The sequence below is a fragment of the Littorina saxatilis genome, linkage group LG2, assembly GCF_037325665.1.
Source record: "Littorina saxatilis isolate snail1 linkage group LG2, US_GU_Lsax_2.0, whole genome shotgun sequence".
NCBI lineage: Eukaryota > Metazoa > Mollusca > Gastropoda > Littorinimorpha > Littorinidae > Littorina > Littorina saxatilis.
In genome coordinates, this window is record NC_090246.1 from 50,184,353 (window position 1) to 50,209,242 (window position 24,890).

General features: G+C 42.9%; 1 protein-coding gene and 1 non-coding gene across 3 annotated transcripts; one reads left to right on the plus strand and one right to left on the minus strand.

The window, feature by feature from the left end:
• The first annotated feature begins 811 nt into the window (after positions 1-811).
• Positions 812-23,906, plus strand: LOC138959166 (DNA primase small subunit-like). 2 transcript variants are annotated; one of them, XM_070330543.1, is made up of 13 exons: positions 812-961; positions 2,553-2,710; positions 4,411-4,517; positions 6,425-6,498; positions 8,048-8,184; positions 8,773-8,834; positions 9,158-9,270; positions 9,712-9,809; positions 11,625-11,757; positions 12,327-12,396; positions 13,533-13,600; positions 15,193-15,291; positions 23,041-23,906. In XM_070330543.1, the coding sequence occupies exons 1-13, from the start codon at positions 847-849 to the stop codon at positions 23,058-23,060; spliced, it is 1,254 nt and encodes a 417-aa protein (XP_070186644.1). In that variant the 5' UTR covers positions 812-846; the 3' UTR covers positions 23,061-23,906. The 2 variants fall into 2 exon arrangements, with proteins under 2 accessions (XP_070186644.1, XP_070186645.1); XM_070330544.1 differs by lacking the exon at positions 812-961 and adding an exon at positions 1,049-1,113.
• On the minus strand, positions 10,744-10,817 carry Trnah-gug (transfer RNA histidin (anticodon GUG)). The gene has a single exon. It is a non-coding gene; the product is annotated as a tRNA-His (tRNA).
• Positions 23,907-24,890: the final 984 nt, after the last annotated feature.

The window sequence follows — 24,890 nt, forward strand, 5'->3', positions numbered from 1 at the left end:
ACGTAAATAGCCTTCAGTAAGTAAGCCAAACAAGCTGGATCAGGATCGGTACATTGCAGGAACCTTTTTAGGTTATCCTCGCAACCGAAACGAGAGAGCGCAACCCTCAAATTTAAACATTGTAATGATAGGAATTAATGAATCCTAGCCTATCCTCCTATTTTTAAGGAGGTCAGTTAGGGGGGGGGGGGGGGCGTTGAAGAACAGGAGGCATCTGAGTGACACCCCCAGCCTTCCCAGTAGGCTGTCTTGTGCCAGTGAACTTTGTAATTACGTCAGTCTATGCTCATGGATTGATTGTCCTATCCAGACGAAAAGATACGCTGTTGAGAGCTACATACTGCAGAAACTGAGAAAGGCACCAGGTGCAGTATGCTTCGGTAAGCTTTGAGTTTGAAGTTCTCAAATGGAGCCTACAAATTATGCAGAATCGGATATAACTATGTTCTCCCTTCAACACAAAAGACAAAATCATTCTAAACAAGCATCGCCTATTATTTTATTCTACTGCGTAAAATGTGAAAGTAATTGGTAGAAACCTGAATCAGAACTTCGGCAAGTGCTTCGTTGCGTTGACAGAAGCAGAACAAATCGCAGGAAGTAGGGTGGGTGACCCGGAAGTAAACCATGTTTGTGGTGCCGTCAGTTTACGACTCCTATCACTTCAACACCTCGATGTTCAAAACAAAAAAATGATATAAAAATAAAACTCAATTTTGTTAAGTGTTCTAATATTTTCTTAAGAAGTATAACACCGAGCAAATCAGACAAACAGGAAGTTATATTTTTACGACAAACACAGATACCAGCTTGGCGGGAAAGAAGTTTCGACGAAACACAAAAATCATGATTTCTAGCTGCGATTCTTATGATCCTGGAAGTCTTCCAGACTTACTCCCAGTTTACTACAGAAGACTGTTTCCATATGATCCTTACTATCGATGGCTCAGCTATGGGGGAGGTATGTCCTTTGCACAGCCATTTCATGAACTTGGCCAGATTGTGTTGTCACAACGACTGAATGAATTACCGTGGTACCTGCGATGAAATTGAAAGGACACCCTTGGGACCATCCAAAAATGTCCCTACATTGCAGGTGGCCTGTTATGGCAGGTATATTTTGGTAGAGATAATAGACAAAGAAACGCCAGGTGTCCTTTTAACTTAGTAAGAGTAAGAGATGTGTCCTCTCATCGGAGGGGATACACAGCGCAGGTACCACTGTAGTTAAAACAGATACCAGACATACCCCCAGACTAGAAATGACCAGAGAGAAATTCGTGAGCCCTATTTAGTATTAACTATGAAGCCTTGGCTAATAGTTGCGCAGAAGGGGTCTCTAAATCAGTGTGGGTTCATTGGGTACTTATTTTCTCAGAAAACCCCATCTAAACTAACTAAATATATCTTCAAAGTGAAGTATTGGACATGCCTGTGAGTGTGAGAACTCATGCCTGATTCATGCTACATGCACCCTTATTTTTGTGGTAGACTAAGACTAAGAGCAGGATTTTCAAAGCAAGGGAGGTAACTCTTTTTATTCAAAAGTGCAAGTATTGATGACATCATATAATTAATGCTTCCGCTCCTTCGTAAATCCTGACACAAACACGAAAATAAAGCCATGAACAGTGAAAGTTGCAGATAAGTCATGATTTCAAACAATTATGTAACCAAACACAATCTAACTCTAGGGATGAATTTTCTTAATTTCTGATAAGGTTTTCGGGTGTGGTTTTTTTTAGGTTTTCAGGGTTTTTGGGGTTTTTCAGAGACAAGTGGTACCGGGTTAATTTAATGGAGGAGCACGAACTCAAGTTTCTGGGAACATTTTTTTCCCCTAGCTGGTACCACTTCTAGTTCTGCAAAATGTATTTTGACAGTACAGGTATGTCAGTGTCACAGTGTCAGATACAATGTCTCATTGTTCTGCGGCCACGGAGATAACTAAATAAGAATTAAGATTAGATTAGCCGATGTGGGCTCCTGTGACGAAATCCCCATGAACTTCACCCAGTGGGCATCCAGATCCAGAAAAAAGATCTGACAGCTCTGCTGTTAGTGTCACATGAACCTAGATAAATCTGAAGGCATACTCGATCCCGATAGAGTCAATTGAGATGCAGCCCTGAAAGTCCAACAAATGGTGTACTCACCTTGGGCTAGTGATTCTGAAAATGTACTAGCCAGAGAGCAAACTTTACTAGCCAAACCAACAATTTGTTGCAGCAGCTTTACTCGCATTTGGCGAGTTGATGAACATTTCTACTCGCCAGTTACATGTTTCTACTCGCCACTTTCAGGCCTGAGATGATTGAGTGATGGACAAAGTACAGCTCTCTAGTCTATTAATTATACTATTACAGTCTATAATCATGTCAGTTCCATAGAATGATCATGTCATTCCCACTCCCAGTTACAAAAAGCTTGATCGAGAGTTTACTTTACATTTGCAGTACGTTTGCTTAGGAAAATAAACACAGACTGTTAGTGTTAGCTTTCAGTTTCAAGAAGTGAATCAAATTTGTCATTGCTTTGTTTTTCATTTGCAGTTCCAAATACTTATTTCAACAACAGAGAGTTTTCGTTCACATTGAAAGATGATGTTTACATACGGTACCAGTCCTTCGCTGACCAGCAGGACATGGAGAAAGAGATACAGAAAAAATGCCCGTACAAGATAGACATTGGAGCTGTCTTTTCTCACAGGGTAAGTTACTGTCAGTATTAGTCTTAACTGCCTGCACTTTTCATGGGGTTTTTTTCTTTCTTTTTCTACAAAGTGACAAATTTGTGCATTTTAATTTTAGGCCAACAAAAAAAAATAGTCTGTTTACGGTAACATAGGCAAAAAAGATAGGGTCGGTAGGTTAAGATTTTATTTATTTATTTATTTATTCTTTTTTTTTTCTCCAAAAAAACATATTTTTCAGACATGGGATTCTTCCGTAAAATTACGGAATTCCGTAAATTTTTAGGCTCCAGGGATCATTCTTGAGATTCGTGCAAATCCGCTGAGAAAATGTTGGGGTATATGTAGGTAAAGACCCAAGTTTTTCGGCCGGTCCGCTGATCGCGACGCTCCATTCCATACTATTCTTGAACAGTTGGTTCCTAAAACGGTCAGACTGTTGCTGGTCGATGGGAACGCGCTCTGTGTCTTTGTCTCCTACAGTCACCGTTTCAACGTAGCTATCGGGGATTCAGTATAAGCTAAAGCATACCGTATGAGAATGATTCGGCGCCATTTTTACATCGCTTCGAGCCACTTGCCAAAATGATGAGGAAGCTAAAGCGAGACGAAACCGTTCTATCCCGGGAAATTGACCAGCAGAAGTACAAGAAAAATCTCTGGAGATTCGACTGGCTCGATGAAGTTGTATCATTGAGCTGGAAATACGAGAAAGGCCAGAAGACACAAGACGTGAAACTGAAAGTTGGCGATGCTTTGCCTTTTGCTAAAATCAACTTGCCGGGAAAAGCTTAGTGCACTTTGTGCAACGATGTTAATGTTATCAACTACGGTTCCAATGGAAAGACTGCCCTCAAAAGCCACTTGAAAAGCAACAAGCACCTGACTATCCTGAAAACCCAGTCGTGTAATCAGTCACTGGGGTCGTTTGGCACCGACAAGGTAAGAACATTGAAACCACACCGTCACACGCCACCACCCCCATCCCCGCCTCTCTCTCTCTCTCTCTCTCTTTCTCCTCCTTATTTTGAGTCTTAGCGTAAAATTAATTTGAGAAACATGGGAAGGAAGAGAAAGGGAGGGGGGGGGGGGGGCTATGATTAAGCTGAAATATGCATTTCAGGGCCATTTTTGTGTGTCTAAAATACTAAAAACCTTCAGCTTCTGGGGGCTTCGCCCCCAGACCCCGACCAGGGGCGTTGCCCCTGGACCCTACTGGGGGCCTTCTGCGGCCCCCAGACCCCCACTTTTTTTTTCCTTAATTATCACTTTTTCTGAATCCCATGTCTGATTTTTAAGTTATTTTGCCAAAAAACAAAGATTTTTTTTCTTTTTTTTCCCCCCAAATACCAAAAAAAAGAGTCTAGGGTCGCGCGAAAAAAATAGGGTCAGTCGGGATACCGTAAACAGATTTTTTTTTATGGGGGGGCCTTATGGAAAAGCATACAGGTCATCATTATAACTCTCTGTATCAGGTTCTACTACAGTACCACTGCCAGTGTACCACTAGTGTTCCACCTTTGCCACTAACAAGTGACATAATCATAATCATGATTCGTTTTGGTTGGGGGCCTTAAGTTCAAATCCCAAGACACAGTCTAAAAAAATAAATCAAAAGATTTTTAAAAGGTAAAGGTGAAAAGTTTGTGCTGCAATTATCAGTTATTGTACATGTGTATTTGGCACTATTTGAGTTATTCTTTCTCGATTTATTTCAGCCAAAAGATCACAAGACGGTGCGGCCTGCAGCATTTCAGGCCCAGGAAAAGGAACTTGTGTTTGATATTGACATGACTGACTATGATGATGTCAGAAACTGTTGTTCGTGAGTATCCTATGTCACAGTATGTGGTTAGTCAATTTACAGTATCACTACAGGGGAACCCTATTTTAAGACCTGAAAATCTGAGAAAATCCGCTCTTAAACATTAGGAAGTCTTAATATGGGGGTAAATTTACAGGGCTTATGAATATAAAATGCGAAAAGACAAGGTCTTAAAAGGGAGGAAGTCTTATATGGGGGGGTCCTGAAAAGTGGGGGTTCCACTGTATTAAACAGGGCCGAGCATTGTAAGCCGTTTGGCGTACTTTACGCCGAAATAACATCTCCAGTACGCGGAACTCGATTTGGTGTACGCCGAAATGCAAAAACCTGTTATTCCCAAACGGTAAACTCAAACAGTCCCAGCTTTCGTTTTGTGCGCCGTTCGGTTCAATTCTCAATCGGTTTGACAGTTTGCAGACCTGTTTACCAGTACGATTTGGGCGTATTTTGTACGCCAAATTATTATCGGTACGCAAATATGCGACACACGCACAAAATACGCCAACGAAAAAGTCTAGAATATGTTTTCCGGTGTTGGTGTGCTGATTACGGGATGGTACAACCGATACCGGTTTCGGTCGAAGAGAGATAACCATGACAGCGAGTCTTCAGCTGTGGAAACCTTGTTCAGTTGTTGGCACGTGCGATCGTCTGGACAATCGTGGCAAAATGAAGCGGAAAAATGTGCCAGTTTCGGATGACTGTACCAAATCTAAACAGCAGAAGCAGCAGAAATATAAGAAAGAGCCAGGAATTGTGGAGTCTACTATGGGAAAAAGTCATGCACACTGCAAGTATTGTAAATCAGATTTCTCCGTTGCCCATGCTGGGAAATATGACATCGAACGACACCGGCTGCAGTTCCAAAACTCACCTGGACAAGGTTGCTGCAAAGAAATCCGCTGAAAGCTGCCAAGGAATTATGAAGTTCATTCCCGCAAAGCAAATCCTGCCAGAAGAAAAGGCTGTAGTCCGTGCTGAAGCAATGTTTTCTGAGATGATTGTAAAAGTGAACTTGCCACTGTCAACCGCAGATGTTATTTCACGAACTTCATCTTTTCATTATCAATCTGTTTGGAAGACACTGGTAAGGTTATAATGCTATAAACTGACAGGTAAATAAAATTGTTTTATCCCTGTTGTATTGGAAGGAGTTAAATTCTGAAGGTGTTCACAAGACATGCTATTCTTACACAAACACGTTTGCACCCACGCGTACATTTTCCCTAGCCCATATGGCTTTGCTTGTAAAGTACACCAACTTTGTGAAAAATACACTCAACTTTTTGGGAAAGTACTCTTGCCTCGGGTTTAGGGTAAACAGGTCTGAGTTTGCTTGAGCACGCATTTCCTCTGGCATCGCGCGAGCATGCTTTGTGCCGGTGTTTTGTGGCTCTAGACTTAAAATAATGTCTCGAAGCGACATTGTTGAACGTGGTCCGAAGGCGGAAGGCAAGTCAGAAGAAGTAATGGTCCGATACGGACTATGGACTATGGCATAATTTAGTTGCTCAATCTTCTTTGGGGGGGGGGGGGGGGGGGGTCATTTTAGGTAAAAAATCTCAAAAAAATCTTCAAATGAAGCCCCCGAACCCCCATCAGGGGCTTTGCCCCTGGACCCCACCTTTGTAAGCTGAACTCACTTTTTCCAATGCTAGGCCCTGATTAAAGAATTAGAAGTCGGATTCTTCTTTTTCTGGAATTTGTTTTGCAGAAGGTGAGTCGCCTTTAGAAAGGCTAAGAAATCAAATCCAAGTGTGTGTTATGGTGTGTGCACATATGGGCATGTCCGATACAAGGTGAACAGTACATTGTTGATGATTATTCACTTTGCCTTGCACTTTGACATGACATTGACAGGATGGAGTGTCTCCTGTACTCTCTAATGGTTTGCTTTTTTCTTCCAGGGGAGCTGATATCTGTGAGCGATGCTGGCCTCTGATGACCATGGCCATAAAGATAGTGCACAGAGCACTCACCGGTACGCTCATCTTCATTTGGCTGCATTTTAAACATTTCAGTGTGTTATCTGTGGCAAAAATATGATATGAAAATGTGTTAGTGTTCCAGTTAGTATAATACCATTCAATTTTGAACATTGTGGGTTTGATAAACAAAGGGAAGTAAGCGTTCCAAATGCATACATCATGTGTAATAGAGTAAGTGAGAGTTGTGCGGAACTAGTATCCTGGCGTCTGAGAGAGTAACAAGCAATGAAGCATTGAAATGAACAAGCCATTTTCATAGTCAACAGGTTTTTTTCACTTGAACGTTGTGTCTTTAGGGATCATATGAAAGAGAACAAGGAAAATTTCTTTTAAATCTTTTTGCAAAACCTAACATTTGTTTACAGCCTGCTAGATTTAACCAGTCAATGGACACCAGATACTTGTGGAAATTAAGTTCAGATCCTTTTTGACTCACATGCGAAGCAAAAGTGAGTCTATGTACTCACCCGAGTCGTCCGTCCGTCCGTCCGTCCCGGCGTCCGTCCGTCCGGAAAACTTTAACGTTGGATATTTCTTGGACACTATTCAGTCTATCAGTACCAAATTTGGCAAGATGGTGTATGATGACAAGGCCCCAAAAAACATACATAGCATCTTGACCTTGCTTCAAGGTCAAGGTCGCAGGGGCCATAAATGTTGTCTAAAAAACAGCTATTTTTCACATTTTCCCCATTTTCTCTGAAGTTTTTGAGATTTAATACCTCACCTATATATGATATATAGGGCAAAGTAAGCCCCATCTTTTGATACCAGTTTGGTTTACCTTGCTTCAAGGTCAAGGTCACAGGAGCTCTTCAAAGTTGGATTGTATACATATTTTGAAGTGACCTTGACCCTGAACTATGGAAGATAACTGTTTCAAACTTAAAAATTATGTGGGGCACATGTTATGCTTTCATCATGAGACACATTTGGTCACATATGATCAAGGTCAAGGTCACTTTGATCCTTATGAAATGTGACCAAAATAAGGTAGTGAACCACTAAAAGTGACCATATCTCATGGTAGAAAGAGCCAATAAGCACCATTGTACTTCCTATGTCTTGAATTAACAGCTTTGTGTTGCATTTTCATTTTCATTTCATTTCATTTTTCATTTTCATGAAATGAAATGAAATGAAAATGAATTAACAGCTTTGTGTTGCATGACCTTTGATGACCTTGACCTTGGGTCAAGGTCACATGTATTTTGGTAGGAAAAATGTGTAAAGCAGTTCTTAGTGTATGATGTCATTGCTAGGTTTAGCTGAAGGTCAAGGTCATGTCAAGGTCAAGCATGTGAGCCGTATGGGCATTGCCCTTCTTGTTATTTGTTTTTTTTATCTGTTTAATTTGTTTTTTATTTTAGTGATCTGCAAATGCAATGAGAAAATAATTGCACATAGTGTATCTTTAATTTTGAATTGACAATGACATAATACATCTAAACTTGCTTCAAGAAAAGCATACGCTGTGAGAAGGGTGGGGGCTGGATGTGTTTATTTACTTACTACATGCAATTTTGTTTTTCCTTTTCGCAGAGGACTTTGGTTTCCAGCACATTCTATGGGTGTACTCTGGCAGGCGAGGAATTCATTGCTGGGTGTGTGACGAAGCGGCACGCAAGCTGACACAGACTGGCAGGACGGCTGTTGCAGAATATCTCAACGTTGTCAAGGTTGGACAGTCTGATATTTGACAGAATATACGTGTGAGAAAGGATCTAAGTTGCTGTATGCTTGTAACTGAAGAGGAGGGAGCATCCAGATTCTCCAATGAACATTCAGCAGTTTTTGGTTCGAGGTCCAGATATATTGCAAGCCAAACATGTTGGTACAGTGGAACCCCCTTTTTAAGACCTCGAAAAATCAGGTCTTAAAAAGGAGGGGGTCTTAAAGTGGGGGTAAATTTTACAGAGGTTATGAACAGAAAGTCTGAGAAAACAAGGTCTTAAAAGCGAGGAAGTCTTAAATTGGGGGTTCTATTGTAAACGGAGAGCTGCACATTTTATGAGCCAAACTTTGGGTTACACTTACAGAGTGCGGCTTACTTTGCAAGTTGTCACACCTTGAAGCGTCAAAAGTCCAGAAACTATTTAAAATACCCTCTGATAAGATGATTATATTTAAGATCGTAAGGCGCTTTGAAATATTTTAGGATTTGCGCCCTATAAATAACCTTATTATTATAATTATTATAAAATGGAAATGAAAAAAGTCACTGATGACTTTAAAATTCTGATTAAAATTGTTCTTTACCGTTGCAGGGTGGCGAGAACCAGGCCAGGAAAGTTCGCCTTGATTCCTACTTCATTCATCCATCTGTTCAGTGAGTGTTCAACAGCTGACAAAGCTGAAAATTGCACTGCTTCTAAATCAATAAATTATTTTTACAAAATTCTTGTGCCAACTCATCACTGGTTTTCAGTTCTATGTATGTTTCTTGACAGTATCAACTGATGTGGAAGAAAAAGTCAGTTGATGACAGAAATTTGGAGTGATCGTTTTTTGAGAAAAGTCTATTATTGTTGTTTTAAGTCCTGGTAAATCTCTCTCCTGACAGCAGCTCAGTTCATTTTAAAATCCTGCTTTGATATGAAATCCTGAGAGAGAAAAGCAATATTTAACTTGTTTTCTTCACAATTGTGTCAGGGAGGCCCTGCGAATAGTGGAAGACGGCTTTGAAGACTATGCATGCTCGCAGCAGGACTTTCTAGGAGAGGAACAGAAGTGGAACAAGGTGCTGACCCTTATCCCATCAGAAGGTCAGTTGGGTTCTCAGTTGGAAAATCTTTGTTAGTGTGGACTTAAAACCAGGTGTCGGTTACTGGTCAATAATCTTATGCATTAACATTTGAAATGACTGATTGTTCCATGTACATGGGAATCGGTCAAGTGTACTGCTGAATCTTTTACATATCATGTTTCAAGAGTTCCCTCCCAGTTGAATTACCTTTTTTGTCCTCCATGAAATACTTGTTTTGTGTGTTGTTGTTGCAGCCAACGTACTCTTCACTTTGCAACACACAATTTTGGACAGGATAGATGCAAAAACACCCCACAAAAATAATTCTTTGACCCCAACCTCAACCCACCACTCCTGATGTGAATCATAATGTGATCATAAGCTAGGTCTTGAGTCTGAATATGCTGTCTTTTTTCCCAGCTCCTGACATGTAATTCACTAATTGTGCTATTCATTTCAGATTTGCGCAGCAAGATAGCAGCTGACATGGAGGAGAAGCCGGACTCTGCCAGTCGATGGGCACGGTTGAAGAAATTTGTGAAGATGTCCTTGTCGACTGTGAGTAAATTTAAACCCTCTTTGCACGTTGGCTACTTCAGTACTTGGTTGTTGTATTCATGCATGCATGCATTACGCTCTGGGAAAGTAGGCATTGCTTTGTTTCTATCTTTTGTTTGTTTGTTTTTTTTTTGTTTTTAATTTTTTTTTTCTTTTTTTTTTCCCCTTACACCTGTTCCTTGTCCCGGTGTGCTCTCACGCCGCCCCGTCCCTGCACTCGCTGCTCCATCCACATCTGAATTTCGTTCCGCTGCCAGACTTGTCGATTTTACAGCCGCTCCAGGGAGGGATGTCGGGTCGCTGCGGTTGGCTACCCTCGGAAGATGACACTGCACTTCTGCTGAGTCACTTCGACAGTGTTCAGTAGTGGGTCTTGTCCCGAGCTAACGGACGCAGCCCACTACCTACTATGCCCCCTACTAACGACATTGACTGCTAAGTCGCGGAGCCAGACTGAGTGAGGGTCCCCTCCAGAGAGCAGACCGCCACCACGTCCCTCCGTCGACCCCCCAGAACGTCACACGTTGAAGACTGACAGCAGAAGTACTATTCAGGGAAGGATGGAACAGGAACACTGAGACCAAGGTCACCATGAGAGCTCCGGGCATGAAGGGCCACAAGAGCAAGGACAATTTATAATTTTGGATGATTAATGAGATGAGGATGATTATAATGATGATGCTATGGATTTCCAATTTGGTTTGAGACTACGTGACAGGGCAGCACTCTACGCTGACTGTCATAATATATCCTGGTGTCAACCAGGCTCGAGAACTGCCGCACCTGCGGTGTTGGTCAGGTAAACAGAACCTGAGCACCCTCAAAGTCGCATTCGTTAAGTGAATGACACTCGGCTGTGTGATTCCAGCCTTCCCATAGGAACCATAGCACTTCCACTCTGGGTAGGAGCCGACCGTAGCCCGAAAAACCCACATGACCCTGATGGGATTCGAACCCACGACCTCCCGGCCCACAGCCCGATGCGCTAACCACTGCGCTACGGGGGCCGGTTTGTTTCTATCTTTTGTTTGTTTCTGGAATTATATTGTCTGTATTCTTCTTTGCTATGTTTTCGACCTATGTCAGAGAAAGAAATGTATTTGATGACATGATTAGCACATTGAATATGATATAACTCTTGCATGGCATTGCCATCCCAATTGCAACAGTCAAAGAGGAACGTGTGTGTGTGTGTGCTTTTCTTCTTCTTTTTTTGATTTCATGCTTTGATTGTTTGTTTGATGGCATTATTCAACTGCTGTGTAACTTGTTGGAAGTCCGCCAACATATATAGATTCTAACAATGCAGTGGTACCTGCCATGACAGAACATCCTTGAAACTACACAGGAGTGTCTCTAAATTGCAGATATAGATGGAAATAATGATAAAGATAATAATGCGAAGAACAAGAATTTCAGTGTTTTCCATTCCCCTGATCCACCTTGTTTTTCTCCTGACCCTAGACCTTTTTCTGATCCTTCAAAAAAATAAAGAAAAAAATGGATTTTGCTGACTTTAAAAGGAAAATTACTTTTCTCCGGTTAAGGCAGGTAAAACACCACATGCATATGTCATGTGTAAATAAAAACAACCTTTAATGGGGGGAAAAAGTAACCGACCTTACCGACCCTTATTTTAGTCTTGTCATCAGAATTTTGTTTGTGCTAAAGCAAAGGGACACATATGTGTCCTGTTATTCTGTTACAAGGGATGTGTTCTTACATCTGGGGTTCCTCACATCACAGGTAGTGTCAAAATTGAGTTTGCTGTGTCTTGTCTTTTATGCAACTACAATAAATGTTGTTTCAATGCAGGGCAATATTCGTGATGGCCAGAGAGCAGTGGAAGAGATCATGCTTCAGTACTGCTATCCTCGTCTTGACATCAACGTCAGCACTGGAGTCAACCACTTGCTGAAGAGTCCCTTTTGCATTCACCCCAAGACTGGTTTGTTTGTTTGTTTGTTTGTTTGGTGCACAGCACAGCCAAACAGCAGATAAGACGCATGCATAACCAAATGACACCACATTGCTTATTTCATGGTCCAGTACCAAGGGAAGTAAGTTCTTAGAACACAATGCATTGACCAGCGAGAGTTGTGCAGAATCAGTCTCCCTTGCAGCTTAAACAATAGACAGCACTGAAAAAAAGTCTATAAGGAGCGAACGAGAAGAAGAAGACTGAAAAAACAAGTGACATTCAGGATACTGTATCTGTAGTTCAGTTGGATGAGTAACACTGACTAAACAGTCATGTGACAAGGTTACTGCCAACTGCGAAGTAGTGAAAGTAAGATACATTTTTTCAACAAGAGATTCCTGGCAAGTTCAGAGATCATTCTTGTCATTGCCAGATTGCGTGGCTTTGGACCTGACCATTTTACCAAAGTGGTATGCGGGTTATGCTTTTAGGCTTTTTCTTACAATTCCTCTCATGCCTGCATAATAATGGTGAATTCTTGTGCATGTGATTTTAGTCAGACAGACCCACATTGTTTTTGCTGTTTCCTTCCTCAGGTAGAGTGTGCGTGCCGATAGATCCTGATGATGTGGACAACTTCTCTCCATCCACTGTGCCAACCATCACGTAAGTTTATTGGTATTGGCTTACTTTTCAAGTGGCAGCTACACCTCCTGAGACATGGAGGTTGGTCATCCTGAACTCAGGTCAAAATGAGTTACTTCCCTGCGGGTCTCATTTATCCCTGACAGGATGCCTTTGTTTTCCTTCTCTAGAGAGGAAATCGATTTTTACATATTTAGAGCTTTTTGTAATGTGTTATTGATATAAGCAGATTCGCGATCGTCGATAATGATTTTTCATGGTGTGTAATTTTTAAATTTAGAAAGGAATTGTTATGTAAGACACATTCAAGCGAGCTATCTTTTGCGGATGTATTTACTGTGCAAACAACTCTAAATATGGCAAAAGTGTCATGTGATAATCAACTTTGTCACGTGATCATAACAAAATGGCTACGGAGCGGACGACTTTTTCCGTAACCAGTTGGGAGGGATGCAACAATATCATGGTCTCCTTCCGTGTCTCAAAATTTCGACTTGTTTTGACCTTAGAACGATGTCTTTATCATAACTGTGAAGAACAGAACGGAGATCACTGTCGAAGTCGGCCATTCTACAATCACATTCGTCTTTCGTCTGTTATCAGAAACATTAGCGAAAAACATATGGGAGATAACTCTGTATTCTTGTTTTGAAAGATTTCCCTTCAATGCGCGTAGTAATTATCCATCCTGTCAGAGACATAGCGATAGCGTGGACCGATGATTATCAGAATGGGAGGTTATTGTGCTAAAATGTTATGTGTACGTCTGAAAAAATACTAGTATAGCTTCTCTCTTCATGACATGCACTGTCAAACAATTAAACAATATCTTGCATATTATGGTCTTTTCCTCAGCCACACTTATTTCGACGTAGAAGTGTGTGTGTGTGTGTGTGTGAAGAGTTGCTTTGAGTAATGTTTTTGTGTGTAATGTCTAACCATGTTACTTTTACCCGTTCAATGAAATACTGTAACATCAAAGTGTTATATCTATAACAAAATATTACTATTTATTAGTAAGTGTCCCTTTTGCTTAAAGTAAAATTGCTTCGTTTTCATTCTGGTCTTTTTTTGTTCAATGTCTTTTTCATTTCTAAAATTGATTTTTGGTATAAGACAAGGAGCTTGTATTGTAACGTAAATTCTGTGTTTTTCAGACAACTGCTGGAAGAGCTGAATGATATAGAAAAGAAAACTTCTGAAGAGACAGGGAAAAAGGAGAAAGGTTGGATTTGGCTTTTGGTCTTATCGGCTCTGTTTTTACATTTAGTCAAGTTGTGACTAAATATTTTAACATCGAGGGGGAATCGAAACGAGGGTCGTGGTGTATGTGCGTGTGTGTGTGCGTGTGTGTGTGTGTCTGTGTGTGTGTGTGTGTAGAGCGATTCAGACTAAACTACTGGACCGATCTTTATGAAATTTGACATGAGAGTTCCTGGGTACGAAATCCCCGAACGTTTTTTTCATTTTTTTGATAAATGTCTTTGATGACGTCATATCCGGCTTTTCGTGAAAGTTGAGGTGGCACTGTCACGCCCTCATTTTTCAACCAAATTGGTTGAAATTTTGGTCAAGTACTCTTCGACGAAGCCCGGGGTTCGGTATTGCATTTCAGCTTGGTGGCTTAAAAATTAATTAATGACTTTGGTCATTAAAAATCGGAAAATTGTAAAAAAAAAAATAAAAATTTATAAAACGATCCAAATTTACGTTTATCTTATTCTCCATCATTTGCTGATTCCAAAAACATATAAATATGTTATATTCGGATTAAAAACAAGCTCTGAAAATTAAATATATACAAATTATTATCAAATTTTTTTTTCGAAATCAATTTAAAAACACTTTCATCTTATTCCTTGTCGGTTCCTGATTCCAAAAATATATAGATATGATATGTTTGGATTAAAAACACGCTCAGAAAGTTAAAACGAAGAGAGGTACAGAAAAGCGTGCTATCCTTCTCAGCGCAACTACTACCCCGCTCTTCTTGTCAATTCCACGTGCACTGCCTTTGCCACGGGCGGTGGAGTGACGATGCTACGAGTATACGGTCTTGCTGCGTTGCGTTGCGTTCAGTTTCATTCTGTGAGTTCGACAACTACTTGACTAAATATTGTATGTTCGCCTTACGCAACTTGTTTGTTCTTTCTATGTCTCAGCTGTTACTCAGGGATGGCCAATTCTCAAAATTTAAACACGCCAGCCGGGCGAGTAACTTAAAGAAAGTCACTAGCCCGACAGAAATGTTGCTGGCCTGGTTACCACAGTTGCTGCATCTGCAGTTTGTTTAACGCTTTGAAACTAGATAGTACAGAAGTGTTGCATTTGACCAGAATTTTCACTGGCCAGCCGGGCGAGTTGCCAGGCGGTTTCTACCAGCCTGGCGGAATTTTTACTGGCGATCGGGCGGACGATTTGGCCATCCCTGTTTACTCTTTCTCTTTTATAATAAATACTTCTTTGTTATAATATTCCATCATTGCTTGAAGATCATTATGCATCTTGAAATGTCTTTTTGATTGTTGGAGATGTTAATTATGTAAATTGTACTGTGGTTAACTTAACTTCTATTTCTTTTTGTTATTGAGTTACCCTCGATGGGCCGGATGAAAAAAACAAGCATGTTTGCATTGCTTATTCTGTCACCCTCGAAATTTAAAGTTCAATTCAATTCAATTCAATTCTTATCTCTCACACTCACAGTTACACACTGACCATGCATGTTGCTCCCATTCTCTCAGGGTTTTAATCTCTCAGGCAGACACTGACAGATCAGTTAATTACAGCTTGATTCGTTTTGGTTTTTCTTTCCAGATTACATGTCCACCTCATTGGGCCCTGGCGTGGAGATGTTTGAGCGTTTTCTGAAGAGGCTAGAAAATTCTCAGCATAACCGATTGCAGGAGGAAGCCGGTGAGTACTAATTTTGTTTAAAGTTTGTCGCACCTTTTTGGGACATTTTCTTGAAGTTCATCGATCCCAAAGGAAACCTGTTTACACACATGAGAATCTTCAGACGATTGACTGAAATCGTAAAACATTTTTTGTGAGCCGCAAGACACAATTTCAGAGCTGTTTTTGCGATTAATTGTTCGAATTTATACATTTATTTGGAACTATAGGTCACTTTCAGACTTTTTTGCAAAATTGTGTGCCCATATCTCTGTTGATTCTAATTTGTTTTCAGATTCATAAATATAGAGAGGAGCTTACATAAAATGTAGTTTTTAGCAATTGCTTAACTCAAGGCAGACAAGGTGCTAAAAGATTGTGTTCTGTCTCTTTGCCCCTCTCCCTCTTTGTCACTGTTTCTATCTGTGCAGGCTCACACATGAGCGTATCACTTGTCAGTGTGTTTGTGGAGACCAACTGCTTTCTGCCAAATCAACGTTTCAATTGCTGATGTTTGTTTAAATTTAGATATTAACATCAGACTTTGACAAGTAAATGCCCGCCGCGGGTTAGGGGGAGTCCCATGTTGGGACGAGAAAGAATTTACCCGATGCTCCCCAGCATGTCGTAAGAGGCGACTAACGGATTCTGTTTCTCCTTTTATCCTTGTTAAATGTTTCTTGTATAGAATATAGTCAATGTTTGTAAAGATTTTAGTCAAGCAGTATGTAAGAAATGTTAAGTCCTTTGTACTGGAAACTTGCATTCTCCCAGTAAGGTAATATATTGTACTACGTTGCAAGCCCCTGGAACAAATTTTTGATTAAATTACATATTCTTACTCAACTCACGTAGATAGCAATAACTTCGTTTGGTTGCTAAGACATTGAAGCACTCTTACATGGTAACATGGGGAGATAACTCTAAAACGAAAACCCACATGCCATATAAGGCATGGTCCGTGGTGGTTATCTCCCCTACCGGTGTACTGCGCATGCGCAGGATGTATACCGGTGATACTCATTCCTTTTCCTTTAACACACGGCGCTAGACGTGTCTGTTGTATTCTGGCTTTGATTTAAGCTATTGGTCTTCACTGCTGTGCTGACCATCGAATCTTGGTAACACTTTTGTTTGTTTCTTCTCTTCTTCAAGTATTCGGTAAGAGTTTTCATTTTATTGAGTCACTTGAGAAAAAGTGACTCTATGTAATCGGTCAGTGTTAGTCTGTCCGGCCGGCCGGCTGTCCGGCCGGCCGGCCGTCCGTAGACACCACCTTAACGTTGGACTTTTCTCGGAAACTATCAAAGCGATCCGGCTCATATTTTGTTTAGTCGTGACCTCCAATGACCTCTACACTTTAACGATGGTTTCGTTGACCTTTGACCTTTTTCAAGGTCACAGGTCAGCGTCAAAGGAAAAATTAGACATTTTATATCTTTGACAAAGTTCATCGGATGTGATTGAAACTTTGTAGGATTATTCTTTACATCAAAGTATTTACATCTGTAGCCTTTTACGAACGTTATCAGAAAAACAAGGGAGATAACTAGCCTTTTCTGTTCGGCAACACACAACTTAACGTTGGGCTTTTCTCGGAAACTATAAAAGTGACCGGGCTCAAATTTTATGTGAACGTGACTCCCAGTGACCTCTACACTTTGACGTCTGCTTTGGTGACCTTTGACCTTTTTCAAGGTCACAGGTATGTCTTGAAGGAAAAAAATTGAAATATCATATCTCTGAAACTATTCATCGGATTTGATTCAAACTTTATAGGATTATTCTTTACATCAAATTATTTACATCTGTATTGTGTTGTGAATAGCAATTTCTTCCTGTCCATCTGATGCCTCATATAATATTCAGAACTGCGAAAGTGACTCGATCGAGCGTTTGCTCTTCTTGTTATTGAGATGTTTTGACTGAACTTTTTGGAGCGTTTTGCATCTTGTGTTTTGGGTTCAATTTTGTCATTCAAAATGGCGGACAAACCTAAAGATAAGGAAAGAGAGAAAACTCGGAGTTCGACCAGACAGGCTAGCTCTCCCAGTTCTCAGTCAGGCAAAGCGACCAAATCCAAAGCTAAGGTGGCTACTACCACTACGTCTCGTACTCAGAAAACTTTGCCGAGCGATAACGTATCTGTTTCTGTTTTCAATCCGGCAAATGACGAATCGTTTTCGGTTTCCATTGACAAACCTGCCTCTTCCGTTTTGGCATCTTCTGAGAAAGTTCAGGCTCATAAAGCTGATCTATCTTTGACTAAAGCTGATTTGCAGACGATCTTATCGTCTTTTAAGACAGAGGTACATGATTTGATTAAGTCGGAGCGGCACATCGCTTCACATGCTTCTCTGCCGCTGCCGGCGGGGGTTGGAAATGTTCATTCTCTTGCGCGGGTTCGTTCAGAACCATCTGCGACGGTCACGTCCGCTGGCGTGGTCGCAGATCCAACAACGGTGTTGGAATTGTCAGATGCACCTTTTGACAAATTCTTGTCTGGGTCTCGGACATCAGCACCTCTGAGTGTTCTTGGCGAAGTACGCAAGCCTATGGCGTTGGTTTCCGTTTCGGCGGAAGTGCACACCGGCCCTAAGGTTGTTTCCACACGCCATCCCTGTACCCGTCCGGTACACGTTTCGGGGTGTGAAGAGCATGTGTCTGCTACTTCCGGTAGCCAGACAACAGGGTCTTCCGGTGGCCATTTAATGGATCCGGTTGATGCTGATGCTATACAGTCTTCTGCTGGTTCCGCTTCCGCCGTTTCGGCCGCTGCGGCTTCCGGTGGTAGGAGGGGTTTGCCTTCTGCTGGTAGCACTTCGCTGTTGGCAGGAGGCATTCATCGGCCTGTGGCTTCCGGTTCCGCTTTTTCGGCTTCCGCTGCCTTTTTTTCAGGCTACATCCGCTTCCTCTACCAGTGTTACAGCTGGCATTGGGCAGACAGATGGTGGTCCCCTCCATGGAGTTCCGGTTTCCGGAAAATTTTCTAAGCCACTTCCGGTGTTGGCTCAAGTTGCCTCACCAGATTTTGGTTCTGCTGGACATCCATCAGAAGATCGTTGGGACGCTTCTTTTGGGGATGAGCAGGATATGGAAGAAGAAACTTCAGATGTAGATGAGGGTGCTCCTCGCCGACTTCCGGCTAAGCTACCTCATTTGCTGGCTCTAGCAGCGGAGGTTACTGCACACTACTTCCCTGAAGGGGTGTCTGCAGCATCCACTTGTTCCTCCTCCATCAGCTTTTGCTGATTTCGCTCCTTCCCAGGAGCGGTCCCAGAACTTCAAGTTTTTAGAGTCACCGGCTGTGGCTTTTCAACTTGTGGAAGTTTTTGCGAGCGATTTGCCTTTCCCGCTGTTATCGGCTCATGGGGACGCTCCTGTGGAGGCTCAGGCCTGGCTTGCTGCTCCTGGTCGGGTGGCTCATCATTCGTTGCCCACCAACCGGAAGCTTCGTCTTGCTTACCCTGGCAGATCATTGATCTCTTCCTTTGCCTTGCCTTCGGCATCACTTCCGGTTTTGCCGGAACTTGCCTCCATTAGGCAAGATGGCTACAGCAAGAATAGACTCTCTGTTTGTAGAAAGATCTCATTGCTGTTGAGGAATGTGGCCGCTCTTCTCTGGAATTATCGTCTCTGACTGACACGTTAATTCGTTCTCTTTCACGAGCAGTTACGTCCTCTCTGAATCCTTTTGAGTTCAGGCAGGACGCAGATCCTAAGGACGTTTCGTTGCTCTTTGTGACCTTAGGGAGGGTGTCTGCAGAACAAATGGCTTTGTCTGCAAGGCTTTACGCGCAGACCGTCTTCTGGCGACGGGAAGCTCTTCTGGCGGGCTCTCGTCTGGGGGACAAGAACACCCAAGACTCTCTCAGGGTCTCACCTTTTCTCAAAGGTTCCCTTCTCGGGCAGGATGCGTTGAACGCGCTACAAAAGCAGTCTCAGCAAACCAAGGACTTACAGTTCGTTAAGCTTTCTGAGCTGGCGTTCTCTAAGCATCAGACCAAACGAAGTGGTCCTCCTGCTCAGTCCTTTTCTGGTTCCACAAACGTTGCTCAGAACCCAAAGACGGGTTCAGCTTCGCGCGGAAAGAATCGCTCTCGTCCTTATCCCAAGTCCAAACCATCTTTCGGGAAGAGGGGTTCAGGTCGAAAACCTAACCCCCAATGATGCACCCCCGATCCCAGCACTCCTGCGCCCCCCCACTCTTTGGGTGGCGGGAGGCCTTTTCAGGGCTTTGCCAGCCTGGTTGAAGAAATCAAACAACCACTGGATTTCGGGAGTGCTCCGATCGGGGTTCCGGCTCCTTTGGAGCACTCAAAAGGCTCCTTTGTCCAGAACCCCTCCTTCTTTTCGGTTTCCGGCCAGACCGGAAGCCAGAGAGGCTGCTCAGGCAGAAGTGGAACTGCTCATACAGAAGCAAGCGGTGGAAGAGGTTCGGGATCATGCCTCCCCAGGCTTTTACGGACGTCTGTTTGTCGTTCCAAAAGCCTCGGGAGGATGGCGTCCGGTGCTGGATCTTTCTCAGTTGAACCTTTTTCTGAGAAAGATCAAGTTTACCATGGAGACACCCACCTCAGTGAGGCAGGCCCTCAGGCCTTTCGATTGGGTCACCTCCAAAGACCTTTCTGACGCTTACTTCCACATCCTGATGCACCCAACAGACCGGAAATGGCTCCGCTTTGTTTGGGGCGACAGGATTTTTCAATTCAGAGCTCTTCCTTTCGGTCTTTCCCTGGCTCCCTCGATCTTCACGATGGTAGTTTGCCAGTTTTGCGCTCTAATCAGGGGTCAGGGTATACGTCTACGGACGTACCTGGACGACTGGTTGATTCTGAACCAGGCACAATCTCTGTGTCTCAGCCACACGCAGATCGTTCTGCAGGAGGCAGCGGAGCTAGGCTTCAGGATCAACAACAAGAAGTCCGAGTTGACACCTTCCCAGAACTTCACGTATTTGGGAATGGTGTTCAACACTGTAGATTGGACTGTTCAGCCTTCACAGAGGAGGATAATCAAGATCCAGGATCACATAAATGCCACAGCGGATCTTTCTATGGCTTCGGTCAGGTCTCTGACGTCCATCCTAGGCCAGATGGAATCGCTGTCTCCTCTGACTCATTTGGGCAGGCTTCACAAGCGCCCTTTTCAGGAAGCGCTGAACTCCAGGTGGGATCCACGGTCTCAGAACTGGGAGACGCTAGTCTCACTTCAGGACTGGTTCATAGAGACGACCAAGCAATGGCTGGTCACAGCTTGGCTCGCTCAGGGAGTTCCCATAGTTCTTTCCCCTCCTTCGAGGCTCTTGTTCACAGATGCCTTGCTCGAGGGGTGGGGGGCTCACCTGGACGACCACACGACCTTCGGTCTGTGGACTCAGACGCAAGTCAAATGGCATATAAATCTGCTGGAGCTGGAAGCAGTCTTTTTAGCTTTGACGGATTTTCTTCCCTTTCTCAGGGGAGAACATGTTCTAGTTCACTCCGACAACACCACAGTGGTGTCTTATCTGAACAAGCAAGGGGGGTCTCGCTCTTTGCCTCTAACGCATCGAGCATGCGAGATTTTGATGTGGTGTCACAACCACAGTGTAGTTCTGTCAGCAAAGTACCTTCCGGGAAGGCTGAATGTCTTGGCAGACTCTCTGAGTCGGTCCTCCAAGATAGTGCACACAGAGTGGACAATTACACATCAAGCGCTTCTCCGCCTCTGGGCTCAAGCGGAGAAGCCGTCCATAGACCTCTTCGCCACACGGTACTCTCGCCGTCTGCCGATGTTTGTTTCCCCATTTCCAGATCCCGAAGCATGGGAGGTCAATGCACTGGAAATTTCCTGGGGCGGTCTGCACGTCTACGCTTTTCCTCCGATTCCCCTCCTAGGAAGGGTCTTGAGAAAGGCAGATCTGGAAAGACCATCTCTGATCCTTGTAGCTCCAAGCTAGCCGAGTCAGTCTTGGTACCCGGATCTTCTGCGACTGACAAGCGGACCACCTCTTCCTCTAGATCTCAGAAGAGGCGATCTGGTACAGCCTCGATCGGGCATCCCTCACGAGAACCCACAGTGGCTGGCCCTTCAAGGTTGACTACTGTGCGGGAATCATTGAAACGATCAGGCGCTTCAACCGCTACGCTTGATTTGATTCAGGCTTCACATAGAGATTCTACTTCGTCAGTATATACCTCTCACTGGTTGGCTTGGTTGAAATGGTGCAAGGCTAACGGAGTGAAACCTACGTCACCCCGTTCTATTCAAGTAGCAAACCATTTGTCTTGGCTCGCTAGTCAGGGCGTTTCGCCGGCTTTAAAAGTCCGTAGGTCGTCAATTTCAGTCACACTGAAACAACTAGGACATTCTATCTCACTTGGGAGTTTCATTTCTAGTGTGATAAAGGGAGCTTCCCTTTGTTTTGATAAAACAAGATCCGCTGTTCCAGCATGGGATTTGCCTTTGGTGCTGGAATTAAGATCACAAGACTTTGAGCCTTTATGCTCTGCCAGTCTGGCTAATCTTACGCGAAAAGCAGCTTTTCTCGTCATGCTGGCTTCGGCTAGACGCGGTAGTGAGATTCACGCCTTGTTGGGCTCACCTCGCGACATTTCTTTTGAGAAGGACGGTTCAGTTATACTCAGGTTTTGCTCGAAGTTTTTAGCAAAAAACCAAAAACCAGACAAACCTTCGCCTTTAATCCAGATTAAACCGTTGAGCACCATTCTCGCTCCTTCGGATCCGGATGTCGCAAACTGTCCTGTGAGAACTTTGAAAGCATACCTGTCTCGTTCTAATCCGATTAAATCCTCAAAACAAAAACTTCTTTTCATCTTTGTCAATACGAGAAGAGAGAAAGACATAATAAAGTCTACCCTGGCTAGATGGATCTCCACCTTAGTAAGACAAGCTTACCTTTGGTGGCAAAGAAAAGGGGGGGGGGGGGGGGGGGGCAGTCAGTCCTTCCTCTCCAGTCAGCCCGGACCCATGAACTTAGGGCTTGGGCATCGTCTTTGGCAGTCTTAAAATCCGGTAGACTTCAAGAAGTCATGCACTCAGCCTACTGGGCATCTGAGGATGTGTTCATGAACTTTTACCTACGGGATGTTGCAAGTTCCCGTCTGGACGGAACGTTTGGCCTGCCAGCTATGGTAGCAGCAGGACAGATGCTTTCTCGATGCTAACTGTGAGTATATTTTTACCCACCACCTAGATTAGCAATCTGCTATCTATGTGAGTTGAGTAAGAATATGTAATTTAATATAAAATTTCAAAAATAAATTTTGATTTAATTAATAATTATACTTACCAACTCACATATTGAATTCCCTCCCAGCCTGCCCCGCAAATTGTATGAAGGGGTATATGTTTCAGGACGGAATGAGTATCACCGGTATACATCCTGCGCATGCGCAGTATACCGGTAGGGGAGATAACCACCAATATGGCATGTGGGTTTTCGTTTTAGAGTTATCTCCCCATGTTACCATGTAAGAGTGCTTCAATGTCTTAGCAACCAAACGAAGTTATTGCTATCTATGTGAGTTGGTAAGTATATTAATTAAATCAAAATTTATTTTTGAAATTTTATATTAGTGCTTTTGTGAACAAGAAACAATTGACAAGTGGCTCTATTCCATCACCCCCCTTCCCTCCGTCGCGATATAACCTTGAACGGTTGTAAACGACGTTAAACACCAAATAAAGAAAGAAAAAATGACAAGTAAATGTTTTATATAAAATAAGAGATGCTTTGGATTGATGTTAATCCTTTGTGTGTTTCAGACAGAAAAATGGAGTTCTAAGCAAGTGCGGAGATCTGAATGGACTTTAGAAGTGACAGTGGAAAATGGATTGCAGCTGAAAGGAAAATAAATCCCAGGCAGTCCAGCAGGCGTTTCATTGTTGTGTTTGATGGTGTTATTGATTTGTATATTTTTAAATGAATTCATGCCTGTGTGTGTGTGTGTGTGTGTGTCATCTATCATGCTAATTGATTAAAGTTTGACCTGTTAACCAGATTGAAGAAAAAGTAAAAATGCTGTCTCCGAATGCTTCAAGTTGATGTCAAAAAATAATGATTACAACTTCCATTCTGTTTGAGCATTTTAGATAGCAACTGTCATATCTTGCATTCATCAGTGGTAACAGGGAGTCAACACAGCTCGTGTGTTCTGCTTAGTATTTATTCAGGTTTGACACATGGTTGTAAATGGCGGTTGAGTGCTGGGGGGAAGTGACAAGACTCCCAGGGTGCAATATACTAAATAGTATACGTGTATAAAACATGGATCGGAATAATAGGGTCATGGACACAACATTCCTCCTCAACTTAGGATTACAAAGTTAATTGGGATTTTACAAAAATGGTGCATTCCAGTCATACGCAGATTTGGGTATACTCAAACAAATTTTCTAACTCTGTTTTTGTTTGAGCAAACGATTGACTTGATAGAAGTCTTCGGAAATTTAGGTAAGTTTTCAAAAAAATAACATTGTTCTTATAAAACATTTTGTTTCAAAAATATTGTTCTTGTGAAATTACATTTCTTTCTTTTCCTCTACGGTAGAAATTGTCCACAGGCTAAACACATGTTTTTGTCTTGAAAACTTAAACGCAAATGTCCAGAGAATAAAACTTCTACAGTGTGTTTGCATGTGCTTGTGTGTATGAATCTTTCTTTATTTGGTGTTGAACGTCGTTTTCAACCACGAAGGTTATATCGCAACGGGGTGTGTATGACTATCTGATAGAATTAAATCACACATATACTGTTCACTGTCCACTTATGTCGTCATATGTATGTCAATACTCAGACTGTAGTGAGAATGAATGAAAATAAGAATGAAAATAATGATTGTCAGCACATGAAAGTCATAGTCTTTTAGTTTTAAGTGTGTAGGTGCTTGACGTTGTCGGGCAGGCCTTGATGCAATGCCGGACATCTCGGCTGTCGATGGTGTAGCTCGGACAGGCGAGAGCGTTGCTGCAGCGGGCTGCGTTGTTGACAGGCGTCTTCCTGGAGATGGCAGATACTGCGGTGGTCCACTGGAGGTGTGTAGGGTGGAGCAACGGACGGCGGGGCGTCTTCTTCCTCCTCTTCTTCAGGAAGGGGACCAGGCTGGACCTGCTTGAAATGTGACGAGTTGCGGGTGATGAGATGTTTGTCACCACGCTGTGCAGTGATCATGCTGCCCTTCTTCTGGATTATGGTGTAGGGACGGGGATGGAAGGGGGTTGTGAGAGTGTTCTTCTTTCTCTGCTTCACCAGCACCCGATCACCAGGTTGGAGTTGTGACGGACTTGTGTGACGGTGGGTATTGGCATATGAAGCCATCTTCTGCTTGCTGACGTTGTCATTGTGGGCAAGTCGGGCATGTAGAGGGGTGGGGTTGACAGGTCCAAGGTTGGGAAGGCCAATATAATATTCATTTTGCGGCCATGTAGCGCCTCAAAGGGAGAGACCTGTGTTGCACTGTGTGGTGTCCCTCGGTACAGACGGAGGAAGATTTGGAGTTGCTTTTTCCAGTTCAGATTTTCTGCTTCTGAAGCTCGAATGTTGGCTTTTAATGTTTCTATGAAGCATTCAGCTTGGCCGTTCGCCTCTGGCCACAGGGGAGTCACCTTCCGGTGC

What these genes read in the sequence shown, in the direction of transcription:
- LOC138959166 (XM_070330543.1), top strand. Translation starts at nt 847, where the DNA reads ATGATTTCTAGCTGCGATTCTTATGATCCTGGAAGTCTTCCAGACTTA. An exon ending in TTGCATTCACCCCAAGACTG is followed by an intron (nt 11,758 to 12,326) that starts GTTTGTTTGTTT and finishes TTCCTTCCTCAG; the next exon opens with GTAGAGTGTGCGTGCCGATA. An exon ending in CCGATTGCAGGAGGAAGCCG is followed by an intron (nt 15,292 to 23,040) that starts GTGAGTACTAAT and finishes TGTGTGTTTCAG; the next exon opens with ACAGAAAAATGGAGTTCTAA.